General features: G+C 37.7%; 1 protein-coding gene across 1 annotated transcript in view; it reads right to left on the bottom strand.

The window, feature by feature from the left end:
- Positions 1-4702: 4702 nt before the first annotated feature.
- Positions 4703-17150, bottom strand: part of LOC126416665 (cGMP-dependent 3',5'-cyclic phosphodiesterase-like) — a 263554-nt gene continuing 251106 nt past the window's right edge. Inside the window, exon 14 of the mRNA XM_050084464.1 lies at positions 4703-6468. Within this exon, the coding sequence (XP_049940421.1) occupies positions 6285-6468 (184 nt within the window). The 3' untranslated portion in view covers positions 4703-6284. The remainder of the gene's footprint in view (positions 6469-17150) is intronic.

Raw genomic sequence — 17150 nt, 5'->3', positions numbered from 1 at the left:
CGCCCTCAAGAACATCACCCTTATATAGACTCTCTATATACTCCTTCCATGCTTCTGCTTTCCCTTCTTTACTTAGAATTGGTTCTCCATCTGAGCTCTTGATATTCATACAGGTGGTTCTCCTTTCTCCAAAGGTCTCTAATTTTCCTGTAGGCAGTATCTATCTTACTCCTAGGGATATATGCCTACATTCTTACATTTGTCCTCTAGCCATCCCTGCTTAGCCATTTTGCACTTCCTGTCAATCTCATTTTTGAGACTTTTGTATTCCTTTTTGCTTGCTTCATTTACTGCATTTTTATATTTTCTCCTTTCATAAATTAAATTCAATATCTCTTCTGTTACCAAAGGATTTCTACTAGCCCTTGTCTTTTTACCTACTTGATCCACTGCTGCCTTTACAATTTCATGTTTCAAAGCTACCCATTCTTCTTCTTCTGTATTTCTTGCCCCCATTCTTGTCAATCGTTCCCTAATGCTCTGTTTGAAACTCTCTACACCCTCTGGTTCTTTCAGTTTATCCAGATCACATCTTCTTAAATTCCCACCTTTTTGCAGTTTTAATCTACGGTTCATAACCTATAGATTGTTGTTGGAGTCCACATCTCACCTGGAAATGTCTTACAATTTAAAACCTGGTGCCTAAATCTCTGTCTTACTATTATATAATCTATCTGAAACCTTGCAGTGTCTCCAGGCCTCTTCCACATATACAACCTTCTTTCATGATTTTTAAATCAAGTGTTAGCTGTGGTTAGGTTATGCTCTGTGCAAAATTCTACGAGGAGGCTTCCTCTTTCATCCCTTATCCCCATTCCATATTCACCTACAGCTTTTCCTTCTCTTCCTTTTCCTGCAATCGAATTCCAGTACCCCATGACTAGTAAATTTTCGTTCCCTTCACTATCTGAATAATTTCTTTTATATCATCATACATTTATTCAATCTCTTCGTCGTCTACGGAGCTGGCTGGCATATAAATTTGTATTACTGTGGTAGGCGTGGGCTTCGTGTCTATCTTGGCTACAATAATGTGTTCACTACGCACTTACCCGCACTCCTGTTCTTTTATTCATTACTACACCTACTCCTGAATTACCCCTATTTGATTTTGTATTTATAACCCTGTATTCACCTGACCAAAAGTCTTGTTCCTCCTGCCACCAAACTTCACTAATTCCCACTATACCTAACTTTAACCTATCCATTTCCCTTTTTAAATTTTCTAATCTACCTACCCAATTAAGGGATCTGACATTGCACACTCCATTCCACAGAATGCCAGTTTTCTTTCTCCTGATAACAATGTCCTCTTGAGTAGTCCCCGCCCGGAGATATGAATGGCGGACTATTTTAACTCCGGAATATTTTACCCAAGAGGACACCATCATCGTTTAACCATACAGTAAAGCTGCATGCCCTCAGGAAAAACTACAGCTGTAGTTTCCCGTTCTTTCAGGCGTTCGCAGTTCCAGTGCAGCAAAGTCGTTTTGGTTAGTGTTAGAAGGCCAGATCAGTCAATCATCCATACTGTTGCCCCCTGCAACTACTGAAAAGGCTGCTGACCCTTCAGGAACCACATGTTTGTCTGGCCTCTCAACACATACCCCTCCATTGCGGTTGCACCTACAGCACGGCTATCTGAACGCAAGGCTCCCCACCAGCAGCAAGGTCCATGGTTCATGGGTGGACTAGTGTATACAAACTTATTCTAAGTTTTTGTATAAATGTTAGTGCATTTGTATTGTGTGAACTGAATTTGAAATGTAGCAAAAAGCAGCAGTAGCAGTAACAAGATCCGCATTGTGCTAGAGGCAGGAACCTGGCTGAAACCATACGTTAGTAGCAATGAAATTCTCAATTCCTATGGGAATGTATACCACAAAGATACATTGAATGCCGTTGGTGGAGGCATGTTCATAGCTGTAAAAAGTACATTAATCTAATGATGTTAGTACAGATTCTGAATGTGAAATAATGATGGTGAAGATACATGTTAAAGATAGTTCAAACATGGTCGTCTGATGCTTTGATAGATTCCCTGACCCTCGAGCAGCAGTGGCAGATAGAACATTTGAGAGAAAACTACAAGATTATTCCAAGCAAATCTCCTGGTCATGTTATAGTATTAGGTGGAGATTTCAAATTACCGGCTGTAAACTAGGAGACCTAAGTGATTCAGTATGGTAGTTGGGACAGGGAATCATATGACGTCTTATCCAAAAATTGATTTGAGCAGCTAATCAGAGAACAGACTTGTGAAAATATTGGATCTGGTCACCAACAGGCCTGAACATTTCAACTTGGTTAGTGTAGGACAGAGAATCACTGATCATAAGGCCATTACAGGATCACTGAATACAGCTGTAAATAGAAATGTAAAGAAAGATAGGAAGATATTTCTGATTACATAAAATCAGGGAACAGATGTTAGATTACCTGAGCAATTAACATGAAAAATTCATCTCCAGCACTGAAAATGTTGAGCAGCAATGAACAAGTATATTGTACAATACACCTTAGACAGGTACATACCATGCAAAACTGTGAGGTATACAAAAGACCCATCATAGTTTGACAGCCATGTTAGAAAGCTGCTACGCAAGCAAAGAGAATTTCACTGCAAATTTAAACATAGCCACAGCCTCACAGACAAACAAAAACTGAACAAAGCCAAAGTTAGCATAAGGAGAACTATGTGTGAAGCATTCAATGAATTTGAAAGTAAAATTCTATTTACCGGCTTGACAGAAAATCCTAAAATCTTACATAAAATCAGTAAACAGATCGAAGCCATCTATCCAGACACATTGTGACTGTAGTGACAATGAAATGCAGTACAACAGAGAGAAGGCTGAAATACTAAACATCTTTTTCCAAAACTGCATGACTGAGAAAGATCATACTGTAGTTCCTCGTTTAAATTGTTGCCCAAATGTCAATTGACAGATATTGAAACAACTGACTATTGGGTACAAAAGCAAGTGAAACTGCCAAACAGTGGAAAGGCCATTAGACCTGATGGAATACCAATATGATTCAACAGAGTATTTAGAACAACTTGCTCCTCTTCTGCTAACAGTGTATTATTGGTCACTGGAGGAGCAAAGCATTTCTAGCGATTGGGAAAAACAAAACACAAATCATTCTCATTTTCCAGAAGTGTCACCAAATAGATGTACAAAACCACAGGCCTATATCCATGATGTCGGTCTGTTGTAGCATTTTGGAACATGTCTTATGCTTGCATATTATGATATTTCTAGAGGCCAAGAACCTCCTCTTTAGCAATCAACATAGGTTCCCAAAACATGCACTGTTTGTCCAAGACCCAGAAAGCAGGAGATACCAGTACCCAGGTTGATATGATGTTCCTTGGCTTCCAGAAGGTATTCAATATAGTTCCGCATGGCCGCATTTAGAACCATTACTTTCCACAAAACATATAAATGATCTAGAGGATAATGTCAGACAGCCCCTGGGACTTTTCATGGTTGATGATGATGCACACAGAAAAGTCAAAACACTAGAAAATTGATGCAAAATTCAGGTGAACCTGAAGAGGGCTGTTTGTTGGTGCAGCTATTAGCAGCTGACACTCAACATCAATTCAACATAGTGTGCATAAATAGGCAGAAAGACCAATTACTGCATGACATAATGCAGAACACTCACTGAAGCAGTCACATTTGTAAAATGCCTCGGAGTATGCGCACAGATAAATTTGAAGTGGAATTATAAAACAAATCGCAGTTAAAGCAAATGCCAAACTGAGATTCACTGGAACAATTCTCATAAAGTGTACTCTACCCACAAAGGAGGAAGCTTAGAAAACACTGGGTCAACCAATATTTCAGTATCTTTCTTACTTGAGGATCTGTAGCAAATAGGCTCAGTAGAGGAATAGAGAAGACCAAATAACAGTAGTGTGTTCCATTGGAGATTTAGTTGGTAATCACGAAAACAGCAAAGAGATGATCAGTCACCTCCAGTGGCAGATGCCGCATTCTGCATTGTAGAAATCCTGAGATTATTACAGAAAGACAATGAAGGTGAAATCAGAGAGTATTGAATTCACACAGAGGCTTACCAACAACTGTCTGTAAGCTAGCTATTCGTGACTGAAAAAGCAAAGTGGGAAGTGACTGTGGTGGACTAAGTACCCTCCACCACAGTATAATACACATACCTCCTCTCTCATTCTGTCAATCTCATTCTCACCTTTCTTTATTTTTCTTTTTTGCCTCCTCCTTTCCGCTTTTTTTTTTTTACTTTAGGATACTATATATTTCCACACTTTGAGTTTTTTAACTATCAGTCCTTGGTAACACATTATTAGCACTCTGGAATTTGAATGATAGCTGTTGGCCCATTATTATTTTGTGACTTCTTTCTCACATCCCACTTTCCTTATCAGTCATGATTTGGAGAAACTTGTTTTTTTTTTCTTCTAAATTATTTATTTATTTGTTTATTCATTCTGTTACTAATACACTTCCTTGTGTTCACAGAATTATGTGAAAAGTTTTGAGTAGTTGATATTCAACTTTATTTTAATTTCTGTGTCCATTAATTTACTTGCTGTTAATATTGTTTTCGCAACAGTAAAGGAAGTATTCTTCTATCTCAGACTCTGGAATTATTTTAATCCTGGCTTTCATGTTGAATAAGTAAAATTATAAATTTATATAAATGTCACTAAAAATAAACTGAGACAATATCATTTGCGAATATTATATTTCTTGTCCTGAAGTCTTTATATCACATACTGATTCTTAGGCTGTTGGCAAGCAATTACATCTATGGAAACATATGTGCATAATTTTTATATAAAAACATTGGTGCTTTGTGTGCAGACAACATCCAGTAGATACAATGTGCATGAGTAATAATTTAACAATATAAACTTCTAGTAGTGAGATTGGCACATCAATATTCAAAAGTCTAATAAGTGTTTTACAGAAAAAGCTGGCACTTAATTCTTAAATTATGGTATGCTCTGAGCAGAGAATTGCACAAGTATGATATTGGATACAACATGATAGTGTTCAGATTTTGGTACCATACAGCAGCCTACATTCATCATCCAACTGTCCAAACAGTTTAATTGTATTGTTGATACCTGTCAGAAAGACCATACAACAAAAATTCCAAATTTCTTATGGTAAGAAATACTCAGTTATATAAAAGTAAAAATTCAATCTAAAAATTGTTAAAATCCCAGACAAACACTTTTCCACTGGCCAACTTAATAACTACTTCCAAAAAGGTCTGATGCACCTTCATTTGTTACGTTAGTTTCTCCTTTTCCATTTCTCTTCTTTAATTTAATTATTCTTTCTGTTTTCATTTTCTCTTCCTGTGAACTGAATTTTAGGCAGTGCTTTCTTTGTCACCTAACTCTTTATACTGAAATTTCTTTCCTCCACTTTGCCTGTGCATGTCAACCTAAGGTATGAGTGACTTGTCTCCATACCTTCCTCCTCCCACCTCACACAACCCAGTTTCCAAGTTATCTGAACATATTTCAATCTTCCCTCCCACTGATGTGGAATGAAACTATTATTTTGGAAGCTAGCTAGTTCTATATAACGTGGTCCTGTTGGTAGTACTGGGAATGGTATCTATTGCCCAGACTTTGTCTCTTTGAAATAATCAATTAAAATGATATAGTTAACCAATAATTAAGACCTTTGAAGAAATGCACATCATAAGAAGATAATCAGTTGTTGACAAACAACAAACGATTACTCGAAACTATTGCCAATACTTTATAACATCACATTAAAAATATCTGACAACACATTTGTTATTAGTAATAACAGCAGAACTGGTAAAAACTAGAATCAATAAATAATAACTTCTAAAAATACGTAATTGAAAGATAAATTTATGTACAAATATTTCTATAAATTCTTAAATATAAACTCATCAAAATGAAATTCACTTTACTGAAGTATCAGCAGATTTTTTTCTGCATTTCTACACCTAAATAAAATGGTCAGCACCACTTCTTTATTGCCGTTAACATTATATACTATATCATCAACAATGACTTAATATTTGTACTGAGATATTATCACAATTGTTAAGTGAGCAACTACACACAGACATCAACAACAACGTTAAGTTTTTGGCATTGCAGTAGACATTCTTTTATGCAGTTTCATGTCATGGAAACAAAAGTATTGCTACAGTTAATTACAGGTACATATGTATATTTGAACCAATTAATAAGTAAAAGGAATTGCATCTTCACGCAAATTCCTACAATGTGCATCAAATTACTTTGGAGGAGAGTTACGAAGAACACTTGCAACAAGGTCTGGGTCTCTGAGGATTTCCATTGAAGTTTGTCCTTTCAGCCTTTGGTCAACAAACACCTGAGATGCACGCATCCAATACAGTTTGTTTGTCCAGCTGGCATCATACAAACATTTTGCTTCAGGGAACAGAGTTGATAATAGCCTAAAATTAAAAGAAAAGATTAATACTGCTAACTTACACATGTTACATTTTTCAAGGTGAAGCCAATATTATGGGCCACCTCAAAACAGTCTTTCAACTTCAGTAAATTTCTACGTTCTTTGTTATGAGTGAGAAGGAAATATGAATGAAATAAACATATTAAGTCCATTCATTATAGATTACATAGTGACTATAAGACAATTTATGTTAAGAAACTGTTCCTCAATTATATGACATTTCATCATCTTTGTTACTCCTGCAAAAATGTTAGTCTGTTCCAGTTACATACAAAAAGTTTGAGGACACACAAGAACAATAGAAATATGATAAGAATTGTATGATAATTTCTGGTAAATATTGTCAGGCTTGTTTGGGAGTGGCATAAGTAATGAAAACTGAGATATTATTTCAAGAAATTGGTGCATTATCCTCTAAGGCTGGAATATGCAAAACTCCTTTAGAATATATAGGCCTAGGATTTTTGTGATATGGCATATACTTTTTGGTACTTATATTTATGCAAATCTGGATGTTCCTCCCTGGTGGAGCATATTTTAGTGAGTAAATGGTTATATTTGTATATTTTTACTCTTTCAAGAAGTAAAGAATTTTTCTCATGCAATTTCTTTCCTCCATCTTACATTGCTCAGAACTGTGCATCTCAGTTTGTTTCTTGGAAAATGTCAAATATCTACCTTCCTCCCTTATTTAATTTTAATTCACAATGTGGACTTCACCCTTATGCAACAGCAATTTTGTGTAGCCTATTGTTATTCTATGAGCAGGTAGCATTTTGGACTCTGGACTGTAGACAAGTGTCTCATTGTGTTATTCAGTCTTGTTGAAGTTGGAACATGCAATATAGTTTGGGAACAAATGCCTAAAGTGACAGTATTCACATAAAATGACACCAGTTTGTGCCTCAATATGCTGGGAAAGTATTTTTGACTGATGGTAAAATATTGTACTGTAAACGAGATACAATAGTAATTGTGGGGAAGTCATTTAACATTCACAGTTTATCGCATGTGGAAAACACAAAACATGGAATACAACAGATTGAAAATGGAAAAATACTGCAGCAAATGCTTGTAGGAGAATCCCACCAATTTTATTCACCATCCTGTGAAGAACGTCATGCTGATATTCCCTTAAGTAAACTAAACCATCCAAAATTTCACAAATTCTTAGGAAAATTGAAAGCCAAATGTCTTCCTAATTCTTCCACTTTAAGAAAGCACAATGCAAACAAATCAGACAATGGGTTGTAAATAAAAAAATATGGCTATCAACTGACCCTATGGGAAGAAATATTGAAAATGTCATCGTGGGGACTTTGGAAGAAGACAGTCCAGGTGAAAAGTTTATTATGAACTGAGAACATTTAGAAAATGTAAACTTTTCCACCTTCATTGACACTGTGATCTGCCATTGTAGATTTGTCCATTTGACCGAGGTGAACAGATATCATATGTTCTGATCACTGCAGTGAAATACACTGTTGCAACTGACCGTTATGTTGCTTGCCACATTCACAACTGATACTGTGGACTCCAGGTGTCCATAGTCCTACTTCGTCTGTCACTGAGCCAAGTATGTTTTACAGTTTTAGTCGATGAGTGGAAAATGGTTTTAATGTTGTTGTTCTCCAATATCCTGGCAATCTTGGCTGTGGGCAGCCCAGCATATAGAAGGAACACCAGACACTTTACATCTTCTTTCTTCTTCTTGCTTGGTTGGAGAGTGCATTTTATCTTTGTCTCTGAGTAGCCATTCTTGCAAAAGGTTTCCTTCATGCTGCAACCTGGTGGGTGGACTCTCCCTGTCACACATGGCTTGTGCCATAGCACAAGGGTGGTGAGCACACAGTTGCGTTGCGCTGGATGGTGGCAGCTATTGGTGTTTACGAACAGCTCCCTGCATGTCTGTTTTCTATAGACAGAATATCCCAGCGTGACATCAAGTTTTTTTCCTTATCATAATATCAAGGAAAGGCAGACATCCACTTTCTTCTACTTACATGGTGAATTTTATGTTCCCTTGTATGCTGTTAAGTTAGCCAAGAAATTCCTGCAGGTTTTCTTCATCATGCGGCCACACCATGAATGTGTCATCCACATATCAGTAGTGCTATGATGTGAAAGAGGTGAAAGCAGTGGATGGAACAGACAGGCAGAAGCAGGACAAGATACCAGGACCCTCCAACACTCCACTAGTCCCCTCACCAACATCCATGACCACCCCCACCCCCCACCCCACCCTTAAGGAGGTACATGACTGGCTCAGCCATTGCAGATGAGTCATAGGAGCCTGAAGTCCAGTGCCTATAAAGATACAAACTGGAACAAACTTGACACTTCACTTGAAGATGACGAACTGGGGACTTCTTGAAACGTTGCCACAGAATGGCGTCTTGACTTGGCTGATAATCCGAGATGACTTCATCACCAAAATTTGCCGAGAAAGCCTGCATTCCTTATGGCCTGAAAGCATTAAGCTACTCTTCATAATGGGTGCAGCATCTTACATGGTGAAAACTGCCAGTTCACTATACAGTAAAACTTCGCATGTGACTAGTTTAGCTCACATCTTACACATAGTAGCAAAAGTGATTCACAGCAAATTCAGTGATGCTGGAAAACTGGTTGGGCATATCAGAAAGGTATTTTTGAGAGGCCCTTCACACTGCAGAATTACAGTTATTAGTTGCAGACATTCCTTAACTCCATCTCCCACTTTGACAAGATGGGAGTTCTGTTCTGGATGCTTGCAGTTGTTACTCCCAGAACTTCAATGTTGTGAAAATCATCATTGATTCATCCGGTGATTCATATACACTGTTAAGGTAGTCAAGAAATTGCTGCAGGTTATCTTCATCATGCAGCCACATGTGCTGGAAGGAGGTCATTTTAACTAGGCTGCATATTGGGTACTGCCATTTTAGCCATCTTCATTTGATAAGTGGCACTACACCACCACTTCATACACATTGCGTCCAAGTTTTAACTGTCCGCCACTTCCTGATGGAATGCCCATTTTTTTAATCGTTTATGTTCCTGCTTGGATTTCCCATCTGAGTTATTGGCTGTTTTAGCAAATGACGCACAGGCTGTCGACTGCGTTTTACTTTTTACCCGCCAAAGCAATATGGCGAAAGCCATTTAATTTTTAATTTTGGACCTCCGTTTCTGTACGGTGTCTTTTTTAACCCTTTCTGCAAGTGCCTGTTTTTAGCTGTCTTCTCTTATTTCAACTGGGGCTGACGTATAGTTGTTTAACTCTTCTCTTGTATTTCATGTTTGATAGTTTTGACTTGGGTGCATAAAAACAACTGTTTTTTGCACCCTAAAGCAAAACAAAATAAAAAAAAAACCACCATGAATATTCATCCATGTGTCAGTAAAATGTCCTTAGTTTCAGATGCATGGTTTTGAGAGCCAGTTTCTTGAAGCTTCTTCAATTGGACTAGCTCAAGAATTAATATGCTCAAATTTCAAGGAAGCTTTCGTACATAAATTTTGGATTTATTCCTTCCGCTGTAAGTGGTTTAGAGCAAACAGAAGTGCCACTAGTGAAGCATATACAAGGTGTACAACTTTGCTTCTGCCGTTTGCCGATGGGTGGTGACAATAGTAAGTAGCGGTCGAAAGAAACAGATCGCAGACGTCAGGCAGGTAGCTTGGATCTTGGTCAACATAAACTCATTCAAACATTAATCAATTTTTGTCTGCATCACAAGGTTTTTTTCTTGATTGAAAATGTCTGTTTACGAGCCTAATTCTCTTCATTTGCAGGAGGTATTACTGTTTTGTTTCAATATGAAGAAAACAACAGCTGAGTCTCAATCGCATGCTCTCAAGTAAGTATGGTAAGGACGCTATTAGTGAAAGAATGTGTCGTGAGTGATTTCAACACTTCAAGAATGGCGATTTTAATGTCGTAGACTGGCATAGTTGTGGAAGAGAGAATGTTTTCAAAGATGCAGAATTGGAGACATTGCTGAGTGAAGACTTGCGTCAAGCTCAAGAAGAATTGGCACGATTAGTGGGAGTGACACAGCAAGCCATTTCAAAATGTCTCCAGGCTGTGAGCATGATTTAGAAAGAAGGAACTTGGGTCCCGTGTGCGCTGAAACCAAGAGACATAGAACGGTGTTTGTGGTTTTGTGAACAGTTGCTTCAGAGGGAAAAATGGAAGGGATTTCTGCATCGCATTGTGACCAGGGACGAAAAATGGTTTCATTACAACAACCCTAAATGCAAAAAATCATGGGGATATCCCGGCCATGCTTCCACATCAACGGCCAAACTGAATAATCACAGCTCCAAGATAATGCTTTGCACTTGGTGGGACCAGCTCGTCATCGTGTACTATGAGGTGTTAAAACCAAGTGAAACAATCACAGGTGCTCATTATTGAACACAATTAATGTGTTTGAGCAGAGCATTAAAAGACAAATGGCCGCAGTACAGTGAGAGGCACGATAAAGTGATTTTGCAGCACAACAGCACTCGACCCCATGTTGCAAAAGAGGTCAAAATGTACTTGGAAATGTTAAAATGGGAAATCCTAGCCCAGACATAGCTCCCTCTGACTATCACCTGTTTAGATCAATGGCGCATGGCCCGGCTGACCAACACTACCGATATCTCATGAAGAAGTCACAAATTGGATCGATTTGTGGATCGCTTCAAAAGATGATTTTTCGATATGGGATTCATACACTGCCCGAAAGATGGAAGAAAGTAGTGGCCAGCGATGGAAAACACTTCGAATGATACATGTGTAACCAATTTGTTTCATTAAAGCCACAAATGAAGCAAAGTTGTGCACCTTTTAGAGCAAGTGAAAAAGAGGTGAATACATTAGAAACTGTTTGTGGTAAAGTGGAAACACAAGTGTTAAATAAAATGGGGAAGGTGTTAGGGAAAAAAAAATGAAGGATATCACACATTGTGTTTCATTTCAGTGATTTTTTCGGGGGAAAAGTTCTCACTTAATTATTTAGATTCAAACGATATCTTCCATTTTCAATATGCTCGTCTTGTATCAGCTGAAGTAGTTTTCGAAGTATACTGTATACTGCAATTGGAGCTCATAAACTGAGTTAAAAATGAGAATGTACAAAAATTACACCATCAAATAACTACATTCTAACAATATTAATAGAAATCATACTTCAATATTACATTCTATAGTTTACCTTGCATTAACTGGGTTTCAAATTTATTTCACAACACAAATTATACCTCATTTTAATTTTGTTAGGTCATATCTGTTTATGTTGTTGAAAATAATTTTATAAATTTTTGGTCATAACAGCATTTTTGTGTATATTATGCTGATTTAGAGTCATAAAAATCTTAGCCCTAATCATAACAAATCACAAATATCTTGGAAGCTATACAGTATTACAGAATTTAGCTACTTATGCAAATAATTCTGTTCTTAGCTTTATAAGAAATAAACTTGTTTTACTCAAAGGCTGTGACATACTACTAGCAGTATCTTGTGCCTATTATTTAATGCGAAACTCGTCAGAAATAGAGGGTTGAACATATAAATATGTTTTCTATGTCACCTTTAGCCGCTAATGTTAAGGATCAATGATATATGATGTCACATAAATTGTTGACTATGGAAGATATGATGATGTTTACTCATGACTTTTTTCATTATACACTGTACCCCATTTTAAGTACTGCACTCTTGTTGTTGAACACAGACCAATGTTCAGTGAATTCATTTTCTGACAGAGTATACAGCAAATAACTCCACAAGTTGCTTTACACTGGACAATAATCACGAAGTCTGAATACTTAGAAATTTTTCCTTGTTCCAGTGAGGAGATGATGCCATTCACTGGGAAAAGAACTCACAGTAAATAAAAACATAAGCCATTTTTCAATATGAGTGCTGAGGTGGTAATAAAACGTACCGTATTTACTCGAATCTAAGCCGCACTTTTTTTCTGGTTTTTGTAATCCTAAAACCCGCCTGCGGCTTAGAATAGAGTGCAAAGTAAGCGGAAGTTCTGAAAAATGTTGGTAGGTGCCGCCACAACTAACTTCTGCCGTCGAATTATGTAGCGCTACACAGGCATGCTTTGCAGGCACAAAAGATAAATACTGGAGATAAAACCTCTGCGTCAGTAAATTAAAAAAAAAGAAAAGAAAGAAAGGCGGAAGAGGAGCTTTTTTTTCTTCGCCTCAAGTTTCGACCGCTGCATTTTCATACATTATCCCACGAAGTAAATACAAATTCCGTATTGTTTGTCTTCGAATGTAGCAGCATTTCAACGTACTTCGAAAATCCGACTGGCAAGACTGTTTGGGATGTTTGTCAATATGGCCAACTCTACGTTCTGAATTCTTTCCTACCTGTGACAAGAGATCATTGCTAATAAGAACTTTTATGAATTGTGAATCACATGCAGTATTCTCTTCACCATAAGAATAATACGAATATAAACATTTTGCAATGTATTCTTTCGTGTCTGCTGCTATCTCATTTAAATCCTGTCTGCCTAATAAATTGCGAAACTAGAGTGAGACAACAGCAAACGTGGAATAATATACATATCATGTCATGTTTATATTCGTATTATTCTTATGCCTAATAGTGATACAGTCAGAAATGAAGCACGGCAAGTGACTAGATTTTTAAATCTAAGATGACTAATTTCTGTGCAGAATGTAATGTACTACAGAGGTGTCTGCAAAGATTTTCAAATGGAGAAAAATTTTCGCTAAACTCTCGTTCAGAACATCTTCTATCATACGCAGTCTATTATTTGGTTCTTGTTGATCATTATCAAAGAAAGCAGCAGTGTAAGTAACAACAAATAGCAGTCTCTTGCCATTGTTTTGCTAATGAGACAATTCCTCTCTTTTTTTTCTTGTAAGCGGTGTTAGCGCCCACAAAAGCAAGCCATGCCGCGAGCGGCGACAGGTCGTAAACACTCATTATCAGAATGCGACAAAAAATGCATGACACAGTACAGTAATGCATTTTCAGCTTAGGGTGACGTAAACGCCTATAACAAAGAGAACGGCACTTATCAGATCAAAGAAAAATAACCAATCAATCAAACCAGACGAAGCACGTATAAATATGGACGGAGCACGTGATGCATAGTAATGGCTACATGGTAAAGCTTAACTGCTCAGCATAAGACTCGAACCAGACTACTATAGCTGTATCATCCTTCATTCGACCTAAATTGTGTCTCATATTACAGTGGACCAACTTTGTTTAGATTTGGAGGTGCGGCCTACAACTTTTCTCTCCCCTTGAATTTCGGGTCTCAAATGTCAGGTGCGGCTTAGATTCGGGAAATTATTTTTTTCCTTGATTTCGAGTCTCATTTTTCAGGTGCGGCTTAGATTCGAGTAAATATGGTAGTCGTTTCTGGTATGGAAACAAAACACACATTTTCAAATTCTGCAGTGGTCACACTTTAGATCTCATTCAAATATCACCAGTCGTTTGGAAGCATTTCAATAAGGCATGGCAAGGAAACCAATTAATTATATTGTGGTTTATTGGCTAAAAAGCTGCTAGGCAACAACACAGGATTCAGGGTTCAATTTTAGGTCCTCTGCTGTTCCTTATTCATGTGAATGACCTCACCTCTTAACGTTCAGCAAGTGGAACTAGTATTTTTCGCTGATGTCACAAGTGTTATAATAAATCCCATTCCAGAAAAAGCAGCTGAAGATATTGTTAAGGATGTCTTTCAAAGAATTATTAAGTGGTTCTCAGAAAATGGACTCTCCCTTAATTTTGAAAAAACTCACTATATCCAGTTATGTACACCGAATACAGTCATACCGACAATGGATGTAGCATACGTACAGGGCTCAGTAAACAGGGTAGATTGCTCCAAATTTTTGGGTGTTCACTTTGATGACAGCTTGAACTGGAAGAAGTAGATTACTGAGCTTCTCAAACAATAAGTTCAGCTTCTTTCGCTCTTTGTATAATCGCTAGTCTTGGTAATAAACAGATCAGCCTCCTAACATATTTTGCATATTTCCACTCAATAATGTCCTTATGGAATAGTTTTCTGGAGTAACTCACCACTTAGACATAAAGTATTGATTGCACAAAAGAGAGCAGTGAGAATAATTAGTGGTGTTCAGCCAAGGCTGCCATGTAGGCACCTTTTCAAGGAGTTAAGTGTTTTAACTGCACCATCAGAGTACATACATTCACTAATGAAATTCGTTACAACTAATCCATCTCAATTTGCGAAGAACAGTGATGTTCATACATACAACACTAGAGGGAAAAATGACCTATCCTATCCGCTATTGAAGCTGTCAGTTGCTCAAAAAGGGGTACATTATTCAGCAACAAAAATCTTTGATCATTTTTGCCAAGCAACATAAAGTGTCTGGCAGGTAGCAGATCAAGTTTTACATCTAGCTTAAAATCATTTCTTTTGGACAACTCCTTCTACTTCATGGATGCGTTTCTTTTTCAGCAATGGGGGAAAAAATTGTACCTCTAAATGTAGTTGCATATGTAGAACAAAAAATTTCAGTAATATTAATATTAGCACTATTCATGTATATATCTTGTAATCTGACTTGTTCCACATCATATCGATAAAATAATCGGGAAAATGATCTATGGAACATGACATAACTAAACAAAAACTAAAACAGCTTTAATATAATTTAGTAAACAACTGAAACTAATGATCTTAATCTGCACATTGTACATCTTTACATTGTAATTTGATCATTGTCCCCATTTTTCCTCACTTACAAAGCACTCAGTTTAAAGAGATTTATCTTCATACTGCTTCATGCTCTTGCATGTGACATACAGGGTGGTCCATCTGAAGTTTCAGATGAGATTATCTCGAAAACTATGTATCGGGTAAAAATAGTGGGTAAGACAAGTTCGTAAGCTGAAAGGGGGACATCAACTGGTACTACACGAGAACCCCAGCCCCCGTCCCCTCGGGTGGGGCAGGGGGCAACTTTTAAATCTGAAATGGAAAACCCCATTTTTTATTGTAGATTTGGATTCTCCATAAAAAAGTAATCAAATTTTGTCTGAAACATTTTTTTCTAAACCACTGACAGATGGCGCTGAAATCAAGAAAAATTAAAATTGGTGAAGAACTCAGATTTATTTAGAATGATTTGAAAAGGACACATCAAATCGATAAAATATGTGCATCAATTCTTTCATTATGTCAAATTAAACTATTTTTGTACAAAATATACCGTATCCCACTTTTAGCGTTACTCAGGAACGACGACATAGATGTAGTAGAATGATGTTCCCATGGAGTGCTTCATTAATGCGAGTCCCCTTGCCTCTCACAATTTGGGGTGCTTAATTAATTAAATTAGCCATGAAGAGATTGTTCAAAATTTTCCCCATTTGCTTCAATGCATATAATCAATCGTCTGCGAAAGTTGTCCACAGTTTTGAGAAGCACCTCTACATCTACATCTACATCCATAGTCTGCAAGCCACCTGACGGTGTGTGGCGGAGGGTACCCTGAGTAGCTCTATCAGTTCTCCCTTCTATTCCAGTCTTGTATTGTTCATGGAAAGAAGGATTGTCGGTATGCTTCTGTGTGGGCTCTAATCTCTCTGATTTTATCCTCATGGTCTCTTCGCAAGATATACGTAGGAGGGAGCAATATACTGCTTGACTCTTCAGTGAAGGTATGTTCTCAAAACTTCAACAAAAGCCCGTACCGAGCTACTGAGCGTCTCTCCTGCAGAGTCTTCCACTGGAGTTTATCTATCATCTCCGTAACGCTTTTGTGATTACTAAATGATCCTGTAACAAAGCACGCTGCTCTCCATAGGACCCTCTCTCTCTCTTCTATCAACCCTATCTGGTACGGATCCCACACTGCTGAGCAGTATTCAAGCAGTGGGCGAACAAGCGTACTGTAACTTACTTCCTTTGTTTCCGGACTGCATTTCCTTAAGATTCTTCCAATGAATCTCAGTCTGGCATCTGCTTTACCGACGATCAACTTTATATGATCATTCCATTTTAAATCACTCCTAATGCGTACTCCCAGATAATTTATGGAATTAACTGCTTCCAGTTGCTGACCTGCTATTTTGTAGCTAAATGATAAAGGATCTATCTTTCTATGTATTTGTAGCACATTACACTTGTCTACATTGAGATTCAATTGCCATTCCCTGCACCATGCGTCAATTCGCTGCAGATCCTTCTGCATTTCAGTACAATTTTCCATTGTTATAACCTCTCGATACACCACAGCATCCTCTGCAAAAAGCCTCAGTGAACTTCCGATGTCATCCACAAGGTCATTTATGTATACTGTGAATAGCAACGGTCCTATGACACTCCCCTGCGGCACACCTGAAATCACTCTTAGTTTGGAAGACTTCTCTCCATTGAGAATGACATGCTGCATTCTGTTATCTAGGAACTCTTCAATCCAATCACACAATTGGTCTGATAGTCCATATGCTCTTACTTTGTTCATTAAACGACTGTGGGGAACTGTATCGAATGCCTTGCGGAAGTCAAGAAACACGGCATCGACCTGTGAACCCATGTCTATGGCCCTCTGAGTCTCGTGGACAAATAGCACGAGCTGGGTTTCACACGACCATCTTTTTCGAAACCCATGCTGATTCCTACAGAGTAGATTTCTAGTCTCCAGAAA

Source organism: Schistocerca serialis, chromosome 8 (assembly GCF_023864345.2).
Source record: "Schistocerca serialis cubense isolate TAMUIC-IGC-003099 chromosome 8, iqSchSeri2.2, whole genome shotgun sequence".
NCBI lineage: Eukaryota > Metazoa > Arthropoda > Insecta > Orthoptera > Acrididae > Schistocerca > Schistocerca serialis.
This window is presented reverse-complemented; position numbering and strand designations above follow the sequence as displayed.